The 23,204-nt window shown below is 38.6% G+C and overlaps 2 protein-coding genes across 8 annotated transcripts in view; both read right to left on the reverse strand.

The window, feature by feature from the left end:
• mdga1 (MAM domain containing glycosylphosphatidylinositol anchor 1) overlaps positions 1–5,707 on the reverse strand; it is a 212,743-nt gene extending 207,036 nt beyond the window's left edge. For 5 of the 6 annotated variants that reach the window (XR_013325792.1, XR_013325790.1, XR_013325791.1 and 2 more), the window contains exons 1-4: positions 5,388–5,706; positions 3,797–3,944; positions 3,026–3,448; positions 1,809–1,898 (exon numbers count right to left, since the gene is read on the reverse strand). Coding sequence is in view for 3 of the 6 variants with exons in the window: in XM_077712584.1 (XP_077568710.1) it covers positions 1,809–1,875 (67 nt within the window). In the remaining 3 variants the exon portion in view is untranslated. Of the gene's footprint in view, positions 1–1,808; positions 1,899–3,025; positions 3,449–3,796; positions 3,945–5,387 lie in introns of all 6 variants that reach the window. The other variant, XM_077712583.1, reaches the window with a different exon arrangement.
• A 7,998-nt stretch (positions 5,708–13,705) lies between these two features.
• On the reverse strand, positions 13,706–23,008 carry zfand3 (zinc finger, AN1-type domain 3). 2 transcript variants are annotated; one of them, XM_077713551.1, is made up of 6 exons: positions 22,499–23,008; positions 20,316–20,356; positions 19,112–19,297; positions 18,112–18,177; positions 16,219–16,452; positions 13,706–15,441 (listed from the first exon to the last, which is right to left on the reverse strand). In XM_077713551.1, exons 1-6 carry the CDS (start codon positions 22,579–22,581, stop codon positions 15,287–15,289), a joined length of 765 nt encoding a protein of 254 aa, XP_077569677.1. In that variant the 5' UTR covers positions 22,582–23,008; the 3' UTR covers positions 13,706–15,286. The 2 variants fall into 2 exon arrangements, with proteins under 2 accessions (XP_077569677.1, XP_077569678.1); XM_077713552.1 differs by lacking the exon at positions 22,499–23,008 and adding an exon at positions 22,264–22,403.
• Between the last annotated feature and the right edge of the window lie 196 nt (positions 23,009–23,204).

Here is a 23,204-nt window from a genome sequence, read left to right on the forward strand (position 1 = left end):
TTATCATTATTATATACTTTTAGGAATCAATACAATTAACAAAATAAGCAGCATCAAGAGGCAGCATAGTGCCACAATGAACCATGATCATCTTTTCTTATATCTAACAACATAATCATGGTGGATGTGAATACATTCTTGCAAGTAACTCCCTACCATGAAATCATTGAAGTATTTCACCACAAGTACCCTTTTCAATGACTGCTAGTCAACCAGCAACAAGTCAGTGTTTTTTTTTTCTTACATCAACCACTCTAATTCTGAGACATTCCTAGTGTGGCGAAGCAGATATTCCTTTTCTCCTTCCTTCACAGGTCTTCTAGCTTTTAACAAAGGACAGATTGCCAACGTTTTATTGGCGATGCCTCATGACAGCGGCGGAGCCCGCCGCCACAACTAAACAGACCTTGTTTTCGAATGCTGCCACTACGCCTCAAATCTCCCAGTCAGCGAATCCAAGACGACAGATTGGGTCAGTTACGTTAGCTTTGAGGCAGAACACATGGTGCTTGTCACAAAAAAATAAAACTAACATACTAATAACACCGGTTCTCTCCCTCTAGAGTCTAGAGTCATACAATAAAAAAACACTAAGTGATTTCAGAAGAATAATCAATGAAGCAAGAACTGCTATTTACATATAAAGTATTAGAATTACACTGGCTCCATTTCCATTGGTTTTTCGCATGAATTCGTTTTAAAAGCAGTTTTTCCAAATTTTGGTATCATTGACAGTAAAGAAAGTTTCCACTGAAGGCGATTTTTTGACAAAATGACAATGACACTCCCGTGAAGTCCCAGAAAAGGTTGCTTGTGGAGGAAAAGTGAGAAAGTACGAGGGTAGGTACCATCCTGAGGCATACAAGTTCTGGAAAACTGTTTCCATTATGCTTTTGCAATAAACAGTATTTTAATACTGACATGTCTCCAAAAACTTTCCTTGAATGCACTTGTTTGCAAATACACTGGTACATTTTCTATATTAATGTTCAGTTCAGTAACAGTTGTGATGTGTTAGAAGATTTAAAAAGTGATCAGTAAGTTCACCATAATGAACTTTTTTTTCAATTGAAGTGACATTAGAAAAAAAAAAAACAATAGCAAGTGTTTTGCACAAGGTTGTGCGGCTGAAAAAATGTTGGTAATTACCATAACATTATAATTGGTACTACAATTTAGACAGCACACATCACTATGCTCTATTTTTGTGTTTGTGTCTTTTAGAGTCTGTCTGTCCCTCTCTCTCTCTCTCATTTGCTTACTCACCCCGCCCTCCCTCACACTCCCTCTCCTCTCCCTGCCACCTAACACGAAGTCTGTTTTTTTCCTCACCTCCCATTGTCTAGTGTTTTCTCATGCGGAGTTGAGTCGCTCTCAATATGTGAGGAGCATGGTAGAGCTGCTCCATATCTCAAGTCACGTCTGCTGTGATTTAACACTATCTACATAACTAAAACTGAGAAAACATTCCAATCGAGTTACCACCCTGAACACGAAAGTGGTTACGTTTGGTTAAAATTTCGCTAATGTGTTTGAAACTACCAATTAAAAAAAAAGTTTTCTTTTCTTTCTTTTTTACAAAAAAAATGAGCACTTCTTAAGCCCTTATCCATTTAGGAAACTGCACACTTTAATCACAGTGAACATGAAATATTAATATCCTATTGGTCTCAAATAAGAAACCATCTTCCGCAGTGTTAACTTTAAGTTTCAGAAAACAAATTGACATCTGTAATTGCCATAACGCGGTCCAAACAAAAGCATTGATATACCATCCAAATAACCAGTAAAAAAAAAGTCATTCTTACCGTAAACTCCTTGGCCTCGGACGAGACGATAGGTGCTAGAAAACAACAAAATCCACAAAAGTTCCATGTTCAGCTGTACGTCGTCATAACCTAAAGTAAACAAAAGTACATCCTGTCATTTTTCAAACGTTGAGTGATTTGTTATCACGCACAAAAAAAGGAACTTCCATACTAAGCCTTTAGGGCCAATTGTTTTTTTTTTCTTCTCCATTCTGACCCTTAAAGCCGTGAAAGTAATATTCCCGAACAAGCTCCCGCTGCACGCCCATGACATTTCATTCAATTTAAAGGCCGGGTAATTCAATCCCAAATGGTGGATTATAGAAAGCTTACAAACAAGACATGTTAGAGCATCAGAGGTGGACATGCATTGTGTTTAGGAGCACTTTGCGTGACTGTCCTATCTTCATAGTGAAGTGTAGGTGGTCTAAGTCCCTTGTTAACAAGACTGCACTGTGGTAATCATAAGGGATGTCATGCACTTGACCCAAAACGCACATTTTCCCGACATCGCACAGCATGGCTACGAGTATAAAAATGTGATTATCATCAAAAGAGTGAACATTACGTTGCACACAAGTTTACAAATAATTGAATTGCTAACACTAAGACATTCCTACATATTTTTAATCTATTATTTTTGGTAGTTTGGTGAAGTTCACTACAGTTACCAATTTTGGAAACACCTAAATTTCATGAACATTTAAGGAAAAACAACTAAATAACATTTAAAATGAACATAGTGTCCTTTATAAAGCAGTGATTTCTAACCAGTGTGCCAGATGAAATGGAGAAATATTTTTTTAATCCAATGTGTAAACAGTTTGTAGAAGCCTTTTAACTATTTATGTATTTATTCTTTTGTGCATCCATCTCTTTTATTGGAAGTGTACAGGTGTCTCTAGTGTGGTGCCCGGCATTTTGCCTGTTTCTTTGCCGATGCTAGATCCTGGAAGCCCCCCTCAAGACTCCCAAGCTGGTAAGATGGTTTTTCCTATTCGACAAATCTCAGAAGTTGTAAGAGACTGCTCATGATCAAAGTTTTGGGGGCGTATTAAATAATGCATGTGAGTTTTAAAGATAGCCCAGCACGGCATGGCACTCGTTTATTATCACACGTCGTGTGTTTGATCGCTGTACTTCATCTAGTCAAGGGATTTCCGTTAACATGCTTTCAAATGCATGCAAAAGGCATCACAGTCAGTGTGCTTCTCTACCTTATTTCTGAAGGTGCGGTCCTATAGGTCCCTCATCAGGGCTCTTTCACAGAATTCCACGTCTGTTGCCTCTACACCATGGGGAAAAAGTTTGAAATCCTTCCAAAAAAAATCACTTGAACGACTAGCAAGGCAATTCTCCTTAGCGGTTTGCCGACTTTTCAGCTCCAGGACTGCCGAAATTAAAATAAAACAGAAAAAAAATCAGTACAAATGCACTTCTCCTCATACAGTCGTCCAATTGTGGATCGGGTTGACGGCGTAACTCTTACGAGGAGGCTTGTGTGTGTGGCTGCGGGTGTTGTGGAGGAGCGGCGTGGACCTCCGCTCTGGTGTGGAGGCTCAATCAGAGCCGTGTCTGTGGACTCCAAGTGATGCTGGCCAAGTGCGAGATGTGCGCAGACTGAGAACGAGCGCGCCTGTCTGTGAGGAGAGAGGGGAGAGAGTGTGAGGGAGGGTGTGTGTAAAAGAGAGAGAGAGAAAGAGAGAGAGAAAGAGAGAGAGAGAAGAGGACAACAACATAGGCTCTACAGTGGTGAGGAACAGGTTGTTCAAAAAATAATCCTTCAGTAAACAGTTCTCTTGCTTCCGATAGGTCAGCAAGGAGAGTTTTGCACCATTTGGGAGGAGTTCAACACCAATTAAAAGCATAGAGAAAGTGTTTTTTTAGGGGGAGGGGGTCGTTAAGTAGTGAGTCTGCTCCTGTAGGCCAATTGCATGCGATAGGCAGGAAAAGATCTAGCCAGTGTCAGTCAGTGATGGAGTTCTTACCACTCTCTGTTGCGGGGAAGGGTGCACTGACATGTCCAACCACAAGAGGGCCCACTTTCAATTCAATGAAGCTGTTCTCCAAAGGCCTTTTTGGGGGGAGTGGGTACAGTAGCTGTATGTTGCAACAACTGGATGAAAAGCTGTCATGCTATTTAAAAATAAGTCAGGGATAAGTGTTAATTTTTGGCTAATTTAACAATAGTCAGGGGAGCACAAATAATTGTTGGTTACGCATTTAGCATTCTGGTTATAAAATGTGTTAATATACTTTTGTTGAGATATCATGATTGGTCTTATCGAATAAACTCCCAAAAAAACTAAATGTATTAAGAATGAATGTATCTTGACTTTCTTTTAGTTGTTAACTTCTGCTTGGATACGGTTTGATTCATCGCTCCTTTCTTTCTAGAGAAGTGTGAATGATGCATATTGAGGATAAAACATGTTTTTTATTTGTCAATATTAGGCATGAGTCAGACATAGATGTTATTCATCATCGCCGTTGTCAAATGGATTTATCAGAATATCCCATGATGAGTCATGTTGCCCTTGAGTTAAGAAAACATGGACGTCACAACATCATAATGGTCCTCATTAAGTGTACCTAATGCCGTGACCTTTGCATTAAGATGGCCGCAAACCACAGCTACAATCATAAAACCTATATACATAGATATTATCTTTTGACCAATAAGTGCACACTAAAAGCATACGGAACAAAATAAAAAGTTGACTTGCGGTAAAATTAACTAATTTTGTCTTATCATCCTGCATATCCGCTATCCACGAACAAGCCTCAATTCAATTAAGACTTCTAGATTATCTTTTTTAAAAAGCATCATAATTTAATGTGGTGGTTAAAGCATCTTCACATGAAATGACATTGGCTACTAATGTAGGCTATTACAGCTAGGAAATATTCCTTCGGTCATCCGAGCTGACAATACCGCAGATGCATTAGTGAAACACAGTTATTGATAAGCGGCCGCAAATGGCGAACAATAGTTATTGTGTTTGGTGAATCTTTAAAATGGAAAGAGCTGGTAGTACAAGAACTGCTGGCATAAGCAGAATTTGGACTGAAACTTTTGGCCTTTGCACATAACACAAGACCTCAATTATCTTATACATACCCAAGTGGAAAAATGGAATTCCATAACAGGCATAAGTGCAGAGAGAGAATTTTTAACATTAAGACACTTTTTTTTTACCATTATAATAAGTTGTGGCGGCTCGGTGTGCAAGTGGTTAGCACGTCGGCATCACAGTTTTGAGATCTGGGGTTCAATTCCACGCCTGAAATTTATTGAGGAGTTTGCATGTTCTCTATAAGCCTGTGTCGGTTTTCTCTGGGTACTCCAGTTTCATCCCACATCCCAAAAACATGCATAGTAGGCTGGTTGAACACTAAATTTCCCCTTAGATAGGAGTGATCATGAATGGTTGTTTGTCTCCTACAATCTGGGATACCTGAAGTCAGCTGGATCGGCTCCAGCACCCCCCTTGTAAGCATAGTCGGTGCAGTAAATGGATGAATGAAAAATAAGTTGTAGGGATTGCTGTATATGAGAAATTAAATCAATCTACTCACCTTTTGATGGCTCTTGGCAGAAACATCTTTTGTAGGAATTGCAATGTAAGATCGTTGAAAATAAGGTGACTGAATTACACTTCTTTGCCGTTGATGGATCCCACGTGCCAAAATGTGCACATTATAGATGATAAAGAAGAGTGCACTGTCTGCAGCCCAGACAAAAACGTGCAAAAGGCTTTCCTAGATCACTAAGTTCCACTTTATTTACCTTTAGCATTCTGTGGTGGGATCCCCCGAAAAAAGCACTACAATCGCAAAACTCGTGATATAAACTTGAGCCCAAACTTTCCTAAAAAACATATTCAAACTGCTCATCCATCCCATAATTACGTGCAGCTGTTATCGCTCTACCATCACTTTAGTCATCTGAATGCTCTGTAGCACTACAGTGCCTCTCACAGGCCGGTTTTGGTATTACATGTTCATTTTCATGTCATGCCATGTACACACTTCACACGTTTGTCAAATTTTTCATGATCCTACGTGTGTTTTCTCGCATTTTGATGTATGAGTATAGAGTTCACACATTATACTGTTTAAAATATAATGAAATAAAGCTCTTTGTGTGCTGGACTAATCATTCATTCATTGATATGTAGTTAATTGCATTTTTTTATACCTACTTTGATACATAATCTATACAGGAAGAATGGAAAAACACTTTCTTCCCTGCTAAAAAGCGTAAAAAATACAGAAGGAAAGTAATCCATCATACTTGAGGTTTGTGGTGAACCAACCAACAAACAATGCAGTAAACACTCAATATGATGGGGTTTTATTTAGGGCAGCCATCAGTGCTCTCTGCACTGTAATGTGATATGAGGAGCTTAGTTAACGCTTTTTCTCTGGCACCAAGGTCTGTAATTGATGTTCCATCAGTGCAATTCAATAAGGGCTCCAAGTGCTGTATATCAACAGCAAGCACTTCCCACCCACCAACTGCTAAATGGACAGGAAAGATACACTTGAGACCGTCAATAACTTCATTGTAAGCGTGCATGTGTGACACTAGTGCAAAAGAAAGGCAACTATTAAACACTGATGTGACTCATCAAGTCAGCATGCAATACAAAGTCTGCATGGAAAATGAAACAAGCTGTTTTGAAGAATAGATTACCATTGGTGGGTGGTGTATTAGAGAGAAAGCAAGATGACACCACGGTAATGAACGGTTTAAGCTGCTCTGGAGTGAACAAAGAGCTAATTTACAGGGTCCCTTAATATCCCGGGAAAGCGTCCCCGGACATATGAGTAGAGTTCCTCACAAATTAGAGGAAAGCATTTCTAGAAGAGAGCAAAATATTACAGCAATAAGGAGGTTCTACATATGGACAAAATGTACGCATCATCACCACATTCCCATCTACAGACGATGAACAATTTGGAGCTTCATTGGCACATTGTTTCAAATACACACATTCATTGTTTATAGATGCTATAACCACCTCATTTTCATTCAGGGGGTGCTGGAGCCTATCCCAGCTGACTTTGGGCACCAGGATTAGTGGCCAGCCAATCGCAGAGCACAAGGAGCCGGACAATCCGTCACAATCATACCTCGGGGCAATTTGGAGCACCTGTGTTAAAGTGGCGGCCCGGGGGCCAAATCTGGCCCGCCGTATAATCTTGTGTGGCCCAGGAAAGTAAATCATGAGTGCCGACTTTCTGTTTCAGGATCAAATTGAAATAAAGAGAATAGATGTGTATTACATTTCCTGATTTTCCCCCTTTTAGATCAATAATTGGAATGTTTTAATCATTTTTTTCTGTGTTTTTAATTCAAAAATCCTTTTGTAAAATCTAAAAAAATATTTTAAAAAAAAGCTAAAATAAACATTGTTTTAGATATATAAAAAACTGAATATTCAGGGCTTTTAATCCAGTTCTTTTAATCCATTGACAAAAAAAATCTAAATATTATATCTAAAATGGTCTGGCCCACGTGAAATCAAGTTAACGTTAAAGCGGCCCCCGAACCAACCCGAGTCTGACACCCTTGATTTAGAGTATTCAACCAGCCAAGTTTGTATGTCATTGATACATGGCACAAAACCAGAGCACCCGCAAAAGAGCATGCAAACTCCACACAGAAAGGCTCAAACCTGGGATTTAACCCCCGATCCCAGGACTGTGAGGCTGACACATCATCCACTCGCACATCAGGCTGCCCAACCGCCTATTTACTAATACAGGGTTGCATTCTGAATTGGAAAACACAGACAAAATTGCAAATCACCATGGGGAAACAAATGCTGTGACTGTCCACGTGCAACTTGGTCTGGTCCATATCGCCTTCTCTTTCCACCAAGGAAGGGCCATTTTTCACTGGGGTAATTGGCGGCAAGGCACACGCCCTTGGGATTCGATAATTCATAACCTCCTCCCTTCCGATATCGGATAGTGCGTAGAAATGGGCTGAGACAAGGGATGGGGGGGTTGCTGCATCATTAGAGAGTAGAAGTAATGGCTCGTATTGATCTCAGCACTCTCTCACTCCTCTCAGCATTTCATGTTTAAAACAACACTGATCCTCATTACCTCGACAGCTGCTCACATACTGATCAGCAGTGGTGAGGAAAAGGTGTCGAAGAACCAACAGAGAGTGAAAGGCATCACAAGATGAGAGAAGTAAATTACACTGTGGCTTTTTTTGTACGGCTAATGACCTGCTCTGCAAATTAAGTGCCATTATTATCACCAGGCATCCAAGCATGCAAATTAAAATATAAATAAATAAATTCAATCAGTTTTATGCCATCGTCCTCTTTGATGAACACTGGTAAACAAACATTATTGTTAACGAAACATTAAATTGTGCCGTCCTTCACAATTGAGTGCTAATTTAACCAGCTATTGTTTGCTCACTTTAATGGCTGCACCTTAAAAAGATTGGATGCCTTGCTGATGATGCGAGTTGTGTTGGAGGATAAATTACCCACTTTATTATGGTTGGATTAAAGATTCTACTTAAAAGAGATAGCTTATATTATACTATGGAATTGGAACATGTTGCTATGACACCAAATACATATTGTAAATGCCAAATAATCATGAATCAAAAATAGAAATTTAGATCTATAGACCAACCTAATCACAATCTGTGTATAGTTCTTCTATTATTGAAGAAAATGGAGCAGAAAATAACTTTTAAAGGCCAAAAGTCTTTCAATTCTGAAACTATACCATACGTTCCATTCTTATTATACATTGAATTGGCATAATTAGTTCCACAATCTACATTACTAAACCCTTTAAAATGATAAAAGTATAGTACCTTTTAAAGAAATATATATATAAAAATGTATGAATGCAAAAAAAGAGAAAAGGGCATTTTTTTTATTAAGCCATTAAAGTGAATTTGAAATGCAAAAACATTTTATATTGGGGTAGAACTCCGAGTGAGAGTTGTGTAAATATATGACAACTTCAAATTCATACACATGCTCAGAAAACCTTAAGAAACAACTCCACACACATTCTAGCACCCCCTTATAGTGCGCGAACCTCAGTTAAGTCCAACTGCACAGTAATACAAATAAATTATGTATGCATTCAAAAATCTGAGGCATTAAATAAAAATATCCATAGAAGATAACCCACCTTTTGCATTTCTAATCAAAAGAATAAGAACAATAACAAATTCCTCAACATCTACAGTAAATATAAATGATTTTCCAAGATCATTACATCAAACTAATATAAGGGCCTTGCTAAAAGAAAGTCATGTCTCCCCACCTGTCTTTATGTTTCGTAGCAAGACTTACGTACAATAACAAAGCCAAACTGGAACGTAAATTGGTATAATGCGAGGGAGAGGGGTGGAAAATGCAGCCAATAGGAGTACGCTTGACTTCTGAGGGTGATGAGGCTTGTTGGGGTGGTGTATTGAGGGTCAGCTCACTACATCTTGCACATTAACAAGCAGAGCATGAGAGAGAGAGAGAGAAAGGCAAGTGATTACTCTGATTAGCTATGCCTTCTTCCGTGTAATGCCTAAATGCCCATCTGAGATTCCGCCACAAAGTCCAAGTATGTTTAGTCAGCCTCGTGATAAAGCCATGTCCGGTCAAGTGTCCACAAAGCTGCAAAGCCTACAGGAAACCATCAGCAGGGAAGAACTCTTGGCTCTCGTCTTCTGACCCTTCAAATTAAAAAAAAAATGTTTTATCAACTCAGCCATAGCCCTCGAGAAGCTATCATATGAGCCTAGACCTTTAAACACCCCCCCCCCCCACACGTACACAGCCTTTAAGAGGCTTGACTGCTCCAACATCAAAAGCTCTATGTGAATCTCTGCCATTAATAATTAATGTTTTGCCACAAAGACTGTCTTGAGGTCTCTGCATTCCCATCTTTTAGATGTGCAGTCAGTATATGTGTGTGTGGTTTGCTAGTAGACACACACACATTTGGCAAAACACATCACTTGATGTGTTTGTGAGCTGTTTCCAATAATATGATTGAATGCAGCGGCCATATTTACATCCATAATCCAATGCAACCTGTAAAGCCTAAGTCATAAAGAGATGACAAATTGGAGTGGAAAGGTTTGTGCAAGTGTGTTAAAATGCTTTTATTTTATTTTTTAAACATACACTTCTAATAAGAAGGAAACTGTAATTCTCAAATACATCAATTTTTTCCAGTTCTGTATGGTAAGCGGAGAAGATTCCAAGTGAATTTGCGGACCGAAGTTAAGTTTAAGATTCTAACCCTAACCCTCACCCTCACCCTCACCCAAACCCTAACCTGAATTTTCTCCTCAAAAAAGTTAAACATGAGTGATACGACCATGTAAATGTCGATTAAAGTGAAGGGCACATCCAATGTGGGGATCGAACCCACGATCCTGAGATTATGAGTCTCTTGAGTTAACCAGGTCAGTCTCTGCTATATTTGCCCTCCCAAATGTGCTAACTGAGCCTTTCACTGCCATACCTTTGGAAGTTAAATAAAAAGAATCTAGGCAAATTCTGTGAGTTTCTCCTCAAAAAAGTTAATCATGGGTGATATGACCATGAAAATGTAGGTTCATATGAGAGACATGCACCAGGACCATCCCAACTACGAAAAAAATGGCCTTATAGTCCGAAAAATACGGTAGTTATGGAAGCTTTGTACATAACTTATAAGTATGTTCCTTATTATTTGGCCCTTGTTTTTAATGGGTATTCAATTGATGTTTTCTCTTCTCCTATGCAGGAGAGAGGGAAATCAATCCCTACCACTAACACAGGAGGGAAAAAATGTCTACTAAATGTTATTTGTAAAGAAATTCAATAGAGATCCCCCTTAAAAAAGAGGATAAAAACATACCGGTGTGGATACTGGAGGCAGGGGGTTGATTGCAAATGCATGAAATCTAAAACAGGCCTGTAATTGTAAATAGCAAATGTAAATTGAGTGCTATGGAAACACATCCTAACGAGAGATGTCTTTTAGGCCGCTTGGTGAATTGATGACAATTGACTCCCTGTTTCTTTATTTTCGATAGCAATCACAGTGCCACATCTCTGCGGCCAATAAAAAAAAATTTGGATGGAAAAGAGATGAATCAGTGGGAGTCTGAATGACTTTAAATTTGCTTGTTTTCCTCCCTAATACACTATTTCCTTTTTTTCTTACCAACAAATGATGTGGAGACTATTTGATATTTTTGGACTTTTCCACCACATGCAGCGCTATCTGAAACATCATCTTCTTTTGATAGATTTGTTCTATTACCAATTTGGCTTCACGGACAGACATTTGGCAAATATGTTTTTTTTTTTAACTTATTTTATTGCAAGATATCCCGTCTGAAGAAATTTCATGTGTTTGGTGACGACAAATACAAAGCTGACTGAAAATTGTAAATATATAGAGTAGATACGATTAAAATAAACAGAAAGTCGCTCAGATTATTTAATTTTGTGATTGCCTGGGATAGCTTCTGTGACAAATGTAATGTGTGAAAACAATCAAAGAAAGGAAATTGTGTTTTTATTGTGTTTAGGTCAACAAAGTACAAAACTGAATTTACATGGAAAAGGCATTAATCTAAATTTGCCATAGGTTTAACACTACGAGGGGAATTTACAAGTTCAAATGAACTACAACCACCGGGTCTAACATGGAACCTACAATCTACTTACCACCTACATTGCACATGTAAAGTTAAATAAAAGCTTATGAGTTGGAGTACTGTATGTATTTTCATTTAATTGAGACTTTTTAATTGGATTATAGTTAAAGTTTAACTCCAGAATAAGTAATGAGTTCGTACATCAACTTCAATGAAGGTGCCTAATATATTGGGTCACTCATAATAAAGATATTTGCTTGTTTTCCTACTTTATTTCTACTCAAAGTAACTCCATGCACAAATCACATGGGCATGAACAAATTGACGCAGGAATGTAAAATTAGACCTCATGCAGGGGTGCAAATTTATGTTTCTGCCGCTTTCAGATTTGATGGTGCCTGGTGTCATAGAGGAAATTTTATCATTGCCCGTGTAATGGAATCCTCATGCAAGGTGGGCGGGGCCGCCGAGATTGTGTTGTCAAGACTTCCTGATGGACGACTATAGAGCTTCTCCCTAATCTGATCCTTCCTATCCGTATCCAGATCAATTTCAAGATCTTTATTGCCAGGGAAGTTACCACACAATATTTCCCAAGCAATGATTTGATGATGATGTCATATTATCCGAGGACATCGCCTGGTTGTGGTTTTAGGTAAAGAACAATACAATTATTGCGGCTATCCGAGTCAGGGTGGCAACATGTGGAATTGATGGTTTTTTAATAGCTTTTGGAAGGACGGAAATGGAAAAAATATCAAGAATTAAACTATTGGTTTTAGTGAGAGGACAGTCTTTTTATATCATTGCATAGTATGAACACAGATTTGCAGTAATATCCGTCAGCAGATTTTAATCAGTGACACGTCTACGCATTGAATGGTTTATCTCACCCTGTTCAAGTAAGTCATCCAGAAGAGGAAAGATAGACCATCTTCTTCCTTAAAGGTCAGATAGAGAAAAACATGTTCAGTTGACAGTAATGACTTGCTATGCTGGGATTGGAGCTTCCATAGTGTGGGCTAATTTTCTCTTGAACCTGACTAAATGTCACCAGTGGGCCCCGGTTGAGCGGTATATAGTACAGTATGGTTATTTAAGGATCACTGAGGTCGAATTCACGCATCATTAGGCAGGAGAATGCATGCTAATAATGATCCATTTTGCATTGGAGTCCATTCAATGTCAGCTGGCCACTTGCATTGGCTGAGAACATTTTCTCCTTAAGAAGTCAAGAAGAAGATTGCAATGTGCACCTTGTATATTTTTTAACAGATTGGTCGGACAGTTTTTTTGTCCAGGTAATGTTTAATTCCAAATAAAGTGTTTGGACCTCTCTGTTATCATTAACTTTTCTAAAAATGTGTCGTATTTTACAGCGCTCGCTAGTCCCGGTGTGGAGTTAGTATTCGTTGTTGCCACTAGAGGGCGTTGCATTTCCTAAACTAATAAAATTAAATGCAACGCTTTCAAAACAAACCAAGACAATACCACTTCAATTAAACGAGTCATGGAAGTAAAACTGAATTGTTGGAGTAGTCTTTTAAATGAACGCCTACAAAAGGGTTGAGCTAAAGTAAACTCATTCCTTTTTCCAACTGCAATTTTCGATTTAAATTGGTAAGATTTTGATTCACGTGCTTTTAAAAACAGAAATGCCAAATTCCAGCTGACTTTTTTTTTTTAGAAAGCAGGACTCTTTGAGTTAGCACTGGAAGTGGTCCAATTCCAGCCTTGGAAGTCTCCTTTTGATCAGCTCGACATTTCCTGTTAGTTTTTTTTCCCGCCAGTACATAAATTAATGCCAGCCAGCCAGCCAAGACGCATTGCTGCTGTCAGAAGAGTCTTTAGTTCAAATCTTCCATTAAAAAACATGGGCGCTGCCGCATATAAGCATAAGTAGATGAGAGCGCATTTATAGCCGCTCCCTCTGCGAGCTGTAAACACATGCTGATGTGACATCACTATAATGAATTGGCAAGGATGCAGCAGATGGGATTTAGTTTTGGACATTAGTGTGTAAAAATAGGTAGAATTTGTTTCTATTCAAATGAGATTTATGGTGGTCAACAGAGACAAATGAATTGAAACTTTACAGCGCTTAAAAAAATGCAAAAAAACACAAAAATTGCAGTAAATACAAAACTCCAAAGAAAAATGTTGAAAGATAAAAATTCTCCAATCATAAAAAAACATTTAAAGCGAAGTCTACTTATAACATTGCAGTAAACTTCAAAAAGTCAAGAGACAATTTGTCTAATCTTATTTTATTGTCATTTAAAGGAAAAAGTAGGAGGACAGAAAAATGAAAAGTCATGGAAAGAAAAATATACAGTATAACAATATTGTATTATTATTTTACCCCCCAAAACACCATATTTTAACAGAAAAACTACACTTAGGTGTAAGTCAACCTGACACGGCAGGAAAAAAGGTTAAATAAAAGTTTCCTTAGTGGTACATAATTGTGCGTTATTTTTTTTTCATTCAATTCTTCAGTATTATCATTACAAGTTTTATTTTTTATTTTATTTTTAAATAGGATGCAGGAGAGCCCGCAGGAAAAATCAAAAAGGGAAAGAAAAATGTCGCCGTCATGTTTATAACCAGAAATCAAAACACTGGCCAAATTTTACAATGAGTCAAGTACCTGAAGGTGAAAGAATGAAAATCCAATGACGCTGCTACCCAAAACCTTTAAGAATATATATGTATATACATATAAATAGATATATATATAAATATATATCTATATATATTATATATAACTAAAAACCAAACAAAAGAGCTGAACCACCACCGCCTCTAAAAGAGGAACCACTTTAGTCCACGTAGCACAGAATCAAACAGCATTGTGTGTATTTACAAAAGTGTCAAAATATCGGCTGAAAATGTAAAACGCAAACTGCCATGAAACACAAAAACATAAACCCAATTGCGTAGACGCAATAAGTACACCAAGAAAAAAAAAGAAGCAAGTGGCGGAGCAGAAGGGGGAAAAAAAAGTAATCATTGCTGTCCATTCAGAATTAATCAAATATTTTATCTTTTTTTCCCCTTAAGAAAGAAATTAAGCACACTTTTGATTGGACATCTGTTGAGACTTGGTGAGTCAAAAAAAAAAGAATACAAACATGACTTATTTGAGCCTCTGAACACAGCCCAGTGGCATTTAGATAAGCTAATAACACGAGAAATTGAGATTGGATATCGTTTAAGGACTGGAATCCAGGAGGAAAAATGGAGCTGGGATTTTGGCGGAAGGGAGGGAAAAAAACATCCTGATGGGTTAAGAACAGGTTTGTAAGAATGACTTGAGATAACTAAGACACTGAAGTCCCGTGGCTGTACGTCTTGCTTGATAACAAGAAGCAGTTGTGGATGATTTCTTGTTGAGGTAACAAGCCTAAAAAGTCTTATTGTCCTCTTCGTCATATTTCTTTTTTTCTTCTTCTTTACATTTCTTTGAGGTATCATCTTCAACTAGCTTCCCGCACGAATGTACAACGTGTGCTCGTCTTTTTCAATCCGTCTGCTCGTATGTTAGCTCCCTAACGCTCATGAAGTGAAACAGGGAAAAAGGGAAAAATCCCAAAAGCACAGTCCTTTTTGCTTTCTCTCTGGATCTTTGTGAATTGTGGTTGTGTTTGGCAGCAGGGATACAATCAAGCTGACAGAAGCACAAAAGTCTGGGACGAGTGAGGACAAAAGAGGATTTAGAGAGCGAGCATCTTTTTTTTTTTTTTTTAAATGAATCGGCTGTACAAACAACAAAAAAGAAGAAATCCCTGCTAGGGCTTAGGTGTGGATGAGATTCTCTTTTGGGTGGAGCTCAGGAACACTCCTCTCCAATGCGCTGGCAGGAGCGGCCTACCTTTCGGTCCAACTTGACCATTTTAAGGACGGCCTCCTGGCGCCCGCTGCCCAGGTGATCAAACAGACAGTCGTGTTGCTCTGGGAGTCGATGGAGCATGCAAAAGACATAACCTGGCCATGAAAAGAGGAATAATAATGAATCGTTAGATGATTTATTTGCTCAAGTGGTGGAATTGAAAAGATTTATGTTGGTGAAAAAACTATGTACCATAGGATATTTAATCATAGTTTGTATAGGTAATATTATTTTTCCTATACATTGTTTTAATCTGAATTATGAATGAATAAATTATGAATAAAACGCATGGGTACCCTTTAAAAAATTTTTTTGGACATACCCAGGGTATTTTTAGTGCAACTGTCTATATGAATATACAAAGTGACGACTCAGTCTTGCCACACATAACGAATCGCATTTGTTGTTATAATCTTAAATCAGTTCATTAATACAGAGCTGGTATTCAATGAGAAGTGATTAAAAAGCCCAGTTTGACAGTTTTTGTTGATTAAAAATACACCTAATTTTGAACTAAATTACTGCCATTGACAGCAATAGAAGGTAAGGGGCTGGTGATGTAGAAGATGAAAAATGTCCAATTCTGAACTAAAAAGAAACAAACCTGACCTAAACAGCCGAGGCATTTAACCCTTTAACTACTAGTGACTTTGATTTAAAATTCGTTTAAACTGCTCTCAGCTAATAATTTTTTTTAAATTAAACATTGGCAAATAATTGCTGGCAGCCCTCACAGTCAAAATGGATTGGACGGTTGTAGCGTAAGAAATTGAAAAATGCAACCAGTTACTGCATATGTATTTGAACTATCATACTTTCACTCATGGGAAAAGTTAGTACAAATTTCAAAAGTGTGCTGGGTGTAGTCATACCGCAACGACAGGAGCCCAGCTCTTGCTGCACCAGCTCCAGTTTGGTTTGACAGCGGTGGCAACGTTTGCGGCTCCGCTGTTTGGAGGTGCCACGGGATGACGCAGAGGATGATGATGATGATGACGCAGAACAAGATGATGACGACGACAACGATGATGATGACTCCTCAGCCGCCGGCACTTCACCCACTCTGGCTCGCTTCTCAGGAGAGCAGTCACTTTCTGACTCAGAGGCTGCAAACAAAAAACAATTGTAAGACCTAAACAGGTAAGTAGAGTAAAACCAGTGCACTCTTGGTCAACAGTTATACAAGGTAGGACAATTAAAGATGTCTGAGCTCATATTTTTATGTGTACATGGCTTTCGAATAAATGTCTTTTGGGAGACAAGCTGAAAAAAATAAATGAATAAATAACCAGTAGCTTTATCTCGCCATTAGTACTCCCTAGTCTAATAGACATCCCACCCCAATATAGTGTCTGCTGTGCCACCCACTTAAGTAAACAAAAAGGGGATATTGATGTACATTAACTCCAACACATCCCTCTGCTGAGCAAACCATTTTTGAGACAAAGTGGATGCAGCACAAGGTATTCTAAGGCAAAAGCTGCTGAACATTTTAAACATTGAACCAGACAGAATTATATTCTGAGCGTATCTTAACGGAGGATGAAAAGAGAAAGTCAACAGCTTTAGAAGGAGATTTATTGCATGCAGGATAAACAAATACTTTGAAATAAATGAGTTCGAAAAAAAAGAAATCTCGTCTCAAGACTGGGAGACTCAGACATCACATGATCCCAATTAGCCGTCCCATTCGAATACATTGGATCTATAGCACCATTTAATCATTAAAACATAAATTAAAAATAATACTTTATAATCAAATTATAATTGAAACCAGCAATCAACAAAGGGTGGCCTGCTAATTTTTTCTACGTAAATTTGTTGTGAGGAAAAACGCAATAAAAAAAACAAGTTTAATAAATATATATATATGCCAAGTAAACGGTATCTTGAAATATAGAGCAGTAAATTTAACAAAATGCCCTACAACAACCTTCTCTTGTCCCAGTCCTGTTTTAGCCAAAAGATCTTGACATGACACAGGAGAAGCATGTACCTGCAGCCGCTTTAACCGGTCAGCAGGACTTTTCTCATCAATCCTGCAGACTTTTCCTCTGGCCGGGCCGAATGCAGATCAGCGTTCAATAAATCTCTGGGAAGTAGGCCAAGCTGAGCTGCCAGATTCTGCCGCTCGGCACCATCAATATAAGTGTGTGAGCATATGTGAGTGCACCGGTTAGTGTGTGCGTGTGCATGTACTTAGCCCGTGACCGCTCTACTCTATGGCTTCTCATTTATCCTGGCAAAATTCTGCAGGAAAGGGAAAGCTACTCAAATTTACCCAGATTGGAGTATGAAATATCGTAAAAATACTTGGGAGAATGAATATTGTGTTGTATTTCAAATGTAGAAAGAGGAATGTTTAAAGTTAAGTGTATATACTATACACAATAGAGCAGGGGTAGGGAACCTATGGCTCTCAGTTGAGAAAAAGCTTAAACTTTAAAAGTTGATCTTCATCCATGTCAAAGTTAGAAACTTTTTGTCCCTGTACCTGCCCATAGTTGCCTAAGATAGCCTCCAGCACCCCTTACAGCCCTTGTGAGGGTAAGAGGTAGGGACGATGAATTTAAAACAATAAAAGGTATGTGTGATGTGTGCCAATATTTGGGCTAAAAGCAATGACATCAATGAAATGCAAGCCTGTTTCAAAAGGAAATAGGGAAGGCATATGAAGTATCTTACTGATATTTTTAAAACTCAGAATGCAACATATGCCGTATGAAATCTCTCAATCTGCTGATTGCAGTCTGACATAAACATACCTGATTCAAAGGAGCGTTTTGTAGGAGTTGAGAGTGAGCCGAAGGCTGTGTCTATGATGCATACATCTGCAAAAGAGATGCAGTTCAACAAGATGGGAAGAGATGAGAGATGGTGACAAAACACTCCTTACTGCCGCAAGATGTTCACTCTTACCAACATACTTTAATGGTGTATTAAATTTTCTTGTTGAAGACAGTATCATAAATAATTCACAATAAATACAATGAATAGGAGGAGAGTAAGTTAAGTTATACACCCCGCTTGCCGAATCCTTACCATACGTTATCGGTGTCAATTTCAATACTTATCTTTGTGAGTCAAGCTAATTTATTTTGGAAATTATTTGACCACATTTTATGATTTAATCAATGTGTAAACTTGTGTTAGTGGAACTTTGAAGTACTATGTATACTCGGGTGTTGGGTGACCTTAGCCTCCTTCTTATGTGAGCAGAACTAGTCACAAAAATCTAAGTCTTTTCTACTGTATTTTTATCGTCAAATTGACCTTTGGTCATAAAATTTGCAACTATTTTTTAGAAAAATACTACATTTTATGATGGACTTGAAATACATTTCCACAAGTAATTTACAATGTCTGATGCGCAGAAGGTAAAATTTACTGCTCCGAACGTCCTTTTAGTCATTTCTTCTTCGACAGGCCCGAGTAGATGACCTTGCCACAATACAGAGGTGACGGATGCAATTGCAGGTGACGTTTTTAAAACCTTGCACTGAATAGATAACCCTATACTTGTATCCACACTGTTCTGTGCTATGGAGGCCAAATTAACATGGACAGCTGCATCTTTATTTAGTTGTCATCTATAAAAAGATGCCTTGGAAAAAAAGATATACACTTGGTTATTTTGTGGATTTATCCTTGGTATACATCCCTTTTATGTACCAACTGTCTTGCCACCAAAACTCTTACCAGTTTACAAGTAATTCACCCCACCCCATGAAAAAAATAAAACAATTCCCATATGTCCTAACTCACCTTCCTGAGCAGGTAGAGAAGTCGCAGCTGCATCTCCTGGCAAAGGATCTTCTGAGGTGTCCGACATGGCTATGAAAGACTGACTGATGCTTTTGTTTGTTTCGTTGCAAAAGACGTCAGCTTGAGTGCTACTGCTGGAGCTTGAAGAGGCTTTTGAGGCACCATCTGGTTGTTTCTTCTGGATGTCTTAAGGGGAAAAAAATATTATTCATTTCATTTGCTGTCCATATCAGAAATAAAACATTGTACTATTTCTTTGTCTTCGCTTTAGATTTGTTTCAGTACCTATTTGCCTTTTGTTTTTCATCACTCTTAAATATTATTTTCATGTTGCCCGTTGCGGGTGTTTGATTCTGTGAATTGCACAATTTATCTCCTGCTCTGTCCTACATGTGCACAGGCTCAATGCATATGCAGTATACACATGCCACTAATACTCCCTGACCATTCTCTAACCATCTGTGCGCGACTGAGAATAATGCCCCATTGCCATCTACTGTAGCGGATGTGCAGTTACATTATATTTTCGAACAACAGTAAAAAAGCAGCTTTTCCAGGGGTTCAATTGTTTTGGTTTTCTCATTTACTGATTTAGGGCCTGTTGCCATAATGGTGGTACACGGAAGCTAAAGTGAAATCTTTGCAGCAGGTAAGAGGCTAAATAACAATCCCAAAATGTGATGAGACAGCTAATGCAAACTATTTATCCCAAAAATGCTCCTTCAGCTACTTTGCAAAAAAAAACATAGCCTCACTGTCTTAACAGTAAACACAGTTTTGAGATAACAGTATGACTTTCTCACAGCAGTGAAGGTACAGTAATCCCTCGATTATCGCGACTTCACTTATCACAAAATCCCTACGTAATAATTATTTTCTGTTATTAATTATTTAAATTTTCAAAAATGTGAAAATACACATTGAAACATGTAAGCTACTAGGACTCAGCACTTAAATAATAATAATAATATATATATATATATATATATATATATATATATATATATATATATATATATATATATATATATATATATATATATATATATATATATATATATTTTTTTTTTTTTATTTTTTTTTTTTAATAGGGGTGACCCTACTTAGCGATTTTTCAAATATCGCGGCCTTGCCTGGTCAACATTAACCGCGATATTCGAGGGATTACTCTGCTGTATAAAGTGAGTGGGAGAGTAAAACCAACCTGCAAAACATTTGGAGCACAGGTTCATTGTTTTGCTGGACCTGGAAAAAACAGGGGGAAAAAACAATTACTTTAATAAACTACCATTTGTAACTTGGAAGTTAAAGTGATAAATCCTGCTCTCCAAACAAGGGCAAAGCCTTTCGATATGTTTTCAACTACAACCCTAGGCTGAGAATAATTGAATAATTTGGGATCCAGTGCAGAAAATCTAATCATCACTAGGCCTTTAGTTATTAAAGAACTATAAGGATAGCTCAACATCTACTAAAGTTTAGTAGAAATTGATTTATCCTTATATAATAATAACACACTATCATGGCAAAATGAAAATATTTAGAGATTCCTGTAATCCTCATTCTCCATTGAGGGACAACTTGTTTCCTAAGCCACCTCTCTCCTTCACATTGATGCACCGAGTGTGACATTCAGAAACATTATGTTTATTTGAGGCGCACCTTTGTTCCACTTTTTCAATGTGAGGTCATATGCATCAAACTCGAGGTCTGTCTCTCTCGTTATTTGTAAGACACAGGAAGGATGTGTGTTTGAAAACACAATCTATTTTTAATTCTGCCTACCAAGTCACAACATTTCTGAGCTTTAGCCCAGGGTTTGTGCTGAGGAAATACATACATTGTTGTGTGTCTTTATTGGTAGATGTAATGAAATGAGATAGGAGTACAGGGGCAAAAGAGGAAATGCAGCAGGAAGAGAATGACAACACGCTTGTGAAGGCAAGGAAAGTTAGCACATATCATGCACAATCATTCTCATTGGTGGTCCACTGTTGCTACAAATGAGCAATAAATGCTAAAATGGTTTGCACTTTGACACAATTTTCTTATTTACTTACTGATGACGCAACATCATCGACAACATGACTTCGGTATCTTGCTTAAGGACACTTACCATTATAACCAAGGTAGGGGAATTGAGCCGACAACCTCTAGGTAAGTTCATTCGTGACAACAGCCTCCGAAAACGCAATTTAACAGCAGCACAGATAAGAGACCAGATGAATACACAATGATGGAATTCTAGCGACAGACCCATCTCTGGAACTATGATCAAAGGCCGATAACATGCCGATAGTCAGCGTGTGTGTACCTCGCTAACAGTTAATCGAGTATAAACTCAAGTTAACCATTGCTTTTAGTACTTGAAAAACAAACAATAAAAAGCTCTCTAAACTTTGCTGATGATTAACACAATTTCTAGTGTAATGATTCTTGCCAAATCGACTTCATGGCAGTTATTGATTGTCACAAGAGTTAAAAAAAAAAGCCTATTTATTATTCATGAAATATTTCGCAAAATATCAAACACCGGGCGGGCTGGCGGCTGAGTGGTTAGCACGTTGGCCTCACAATGGGGGACCTGGATTCGAATCCAGGTTGCATGTTCTCCCGGGGCCTGTGTGGGTTTTCTCCAGGTATTCATGTTTCCTCCCACATTCCAAACACGTGCATGGTAGCCTGATCTGACACTCTAAATGTGCCCCTAGATAGGAGTGTGAGCGTGAATGCTTGTTTGTCTCCTTGTGCCCTGTGATTGGCTGGCCACCAATTCAGGGTGTCCCCCTCCTCTGACCCGAAGTCAGCTGGGATAGGCTCCAACAACCCCCTGTGACCCTAGTGAGGATAAAGTGGTTCAGAAAATGAGATGAGAGATATCGAACACCCCCAAAAGTCGCCATGCCTGTTTCTATTTTGGGACTGTGGTAAGCACAAGTACTCCACCATATGTACTGTCTCCATGTTCACATGGTATTTTCCTTTACAAATGTCAGAATATTGCTACAACGTATTCCAACCAAGTCGCCAAAACAAGTAGCAGAGGGCTAACAATAATAATAATAATGACATGACATGGGAAACAAACCTTCTATGAAGTTTTTGCTCGTATATTATACCCTTCACTAACCGTGTTAGTAGCCTTCCCTCACCTGTGGTGACAGGATCTGGATTATCCAGCCAGGTAAAGTGAACGAAGCCGGTTTGGGGGTTAGCTTTCAGCTAACGCTCCAAAACAATGGGGCCGGGATGGGAGAAGAGGGATGGGGCTCATAACAAGCTCATCCCCCTGAGCTGCTAGCGCTAATGGCTAAACGGCTAAGCTAACTGTCGACAGTGACGCTAAAGAGTCATAAACAATAAGTTTAAAGAGATAAGTGATCTTACCCCCAAAAGCCGCAGGGACATCGCGGCGGTACGACGTTGACGTTACTCGGGGGCTTGCTGCCCTCGCTCCCGGTGTCCCCCATGTCGGGCTTCCGTGTTGAGGCTCTCCGTGTAGCAGGTGAATCCGGGGATGGAGCGAGGGCCTTTAAAAGCGTTTGTAGATGAGTGCGTTAGGATGCGTAAATAACGCGTTGCTCCCACGAGAAAATCGTTTTTTCTTCGATATCGACGGCCGTGGAGCAATTTGCCGACACGAGCGGCCACAAAATCCGGTGGATTAAGACAGCCTTAAACGAGAGTGAAACATGGGAGCCGTCAAAGCCGATGACGGACGGAACCACCGGGGATTCCTAGGCCGATCAGCTGGAGACAGGACCAAACCATTGGCTCAAAGGTAGGACAATGTAAAGAGTTAGCAGACGTTCTACCATAGGCACTATTTCCTAAAGTAAAATATATAAATATGACAATCATTATATTTCGTTTATTAGATGTATTTTCACATGCTGAATGAGAAACAGTTGTGTTTGATTGAGCTCATTTGCTTGACACAACATGGAAGGTTCCATGAAAGACTCATAACTCGGAAGCTCAAAGCCAAAAATATTTTCGAACAGAAGACACGCTGATACTTTGGAACGCTTTTTAAAAATTACATTATTTGCTTCCACTGTTCAGAAACACACACTAAAACAATAAATTCAAG

Source organism: Stigmatopora nigra, chromosome 3, assembly GCF_051989575.1.
Source record: "Stigmatopora nigra isolate UIUO_SnigA chromosome 3, RoL_Snig_1.1, whole genome shotgun sequence".
Classification (NCBI taxonomy): Eukaryota; Metazoa; Chordata; class Actinopteri; order Syngnathiformes; family Syngnathidae; genus Stigmatopora; species Stigmatopora nigra.

What these genes read in the sequence shown, in the direction of transcription:
- zfand3 (XM_077713551.1), bottom strand. Translation starts at nt 22,581, where the DNA reads ATGGGGGACACCGGGAGCGAGGGCAGCAAGCCCCCGAGTAACGTCAAC. An exon ending in TTCTCTACCTGCTCAGGAAG is followed by an intron (nt 18,178 to 19,111) that starts GTGAGTTAGGAC and finishes TCTCTTTTGCAG; the next exon opens with ATGTATGCATCATAGACACA. An exon ending in GCTGGGCTCCTGTCGTTGCG is followed by an intron (nt 15,442 to 16,218) that starts GTATGACTACAC and finishes TTTCATGGCCAG; the next exon opens with GTTATGTCTTTTGCATGCTC.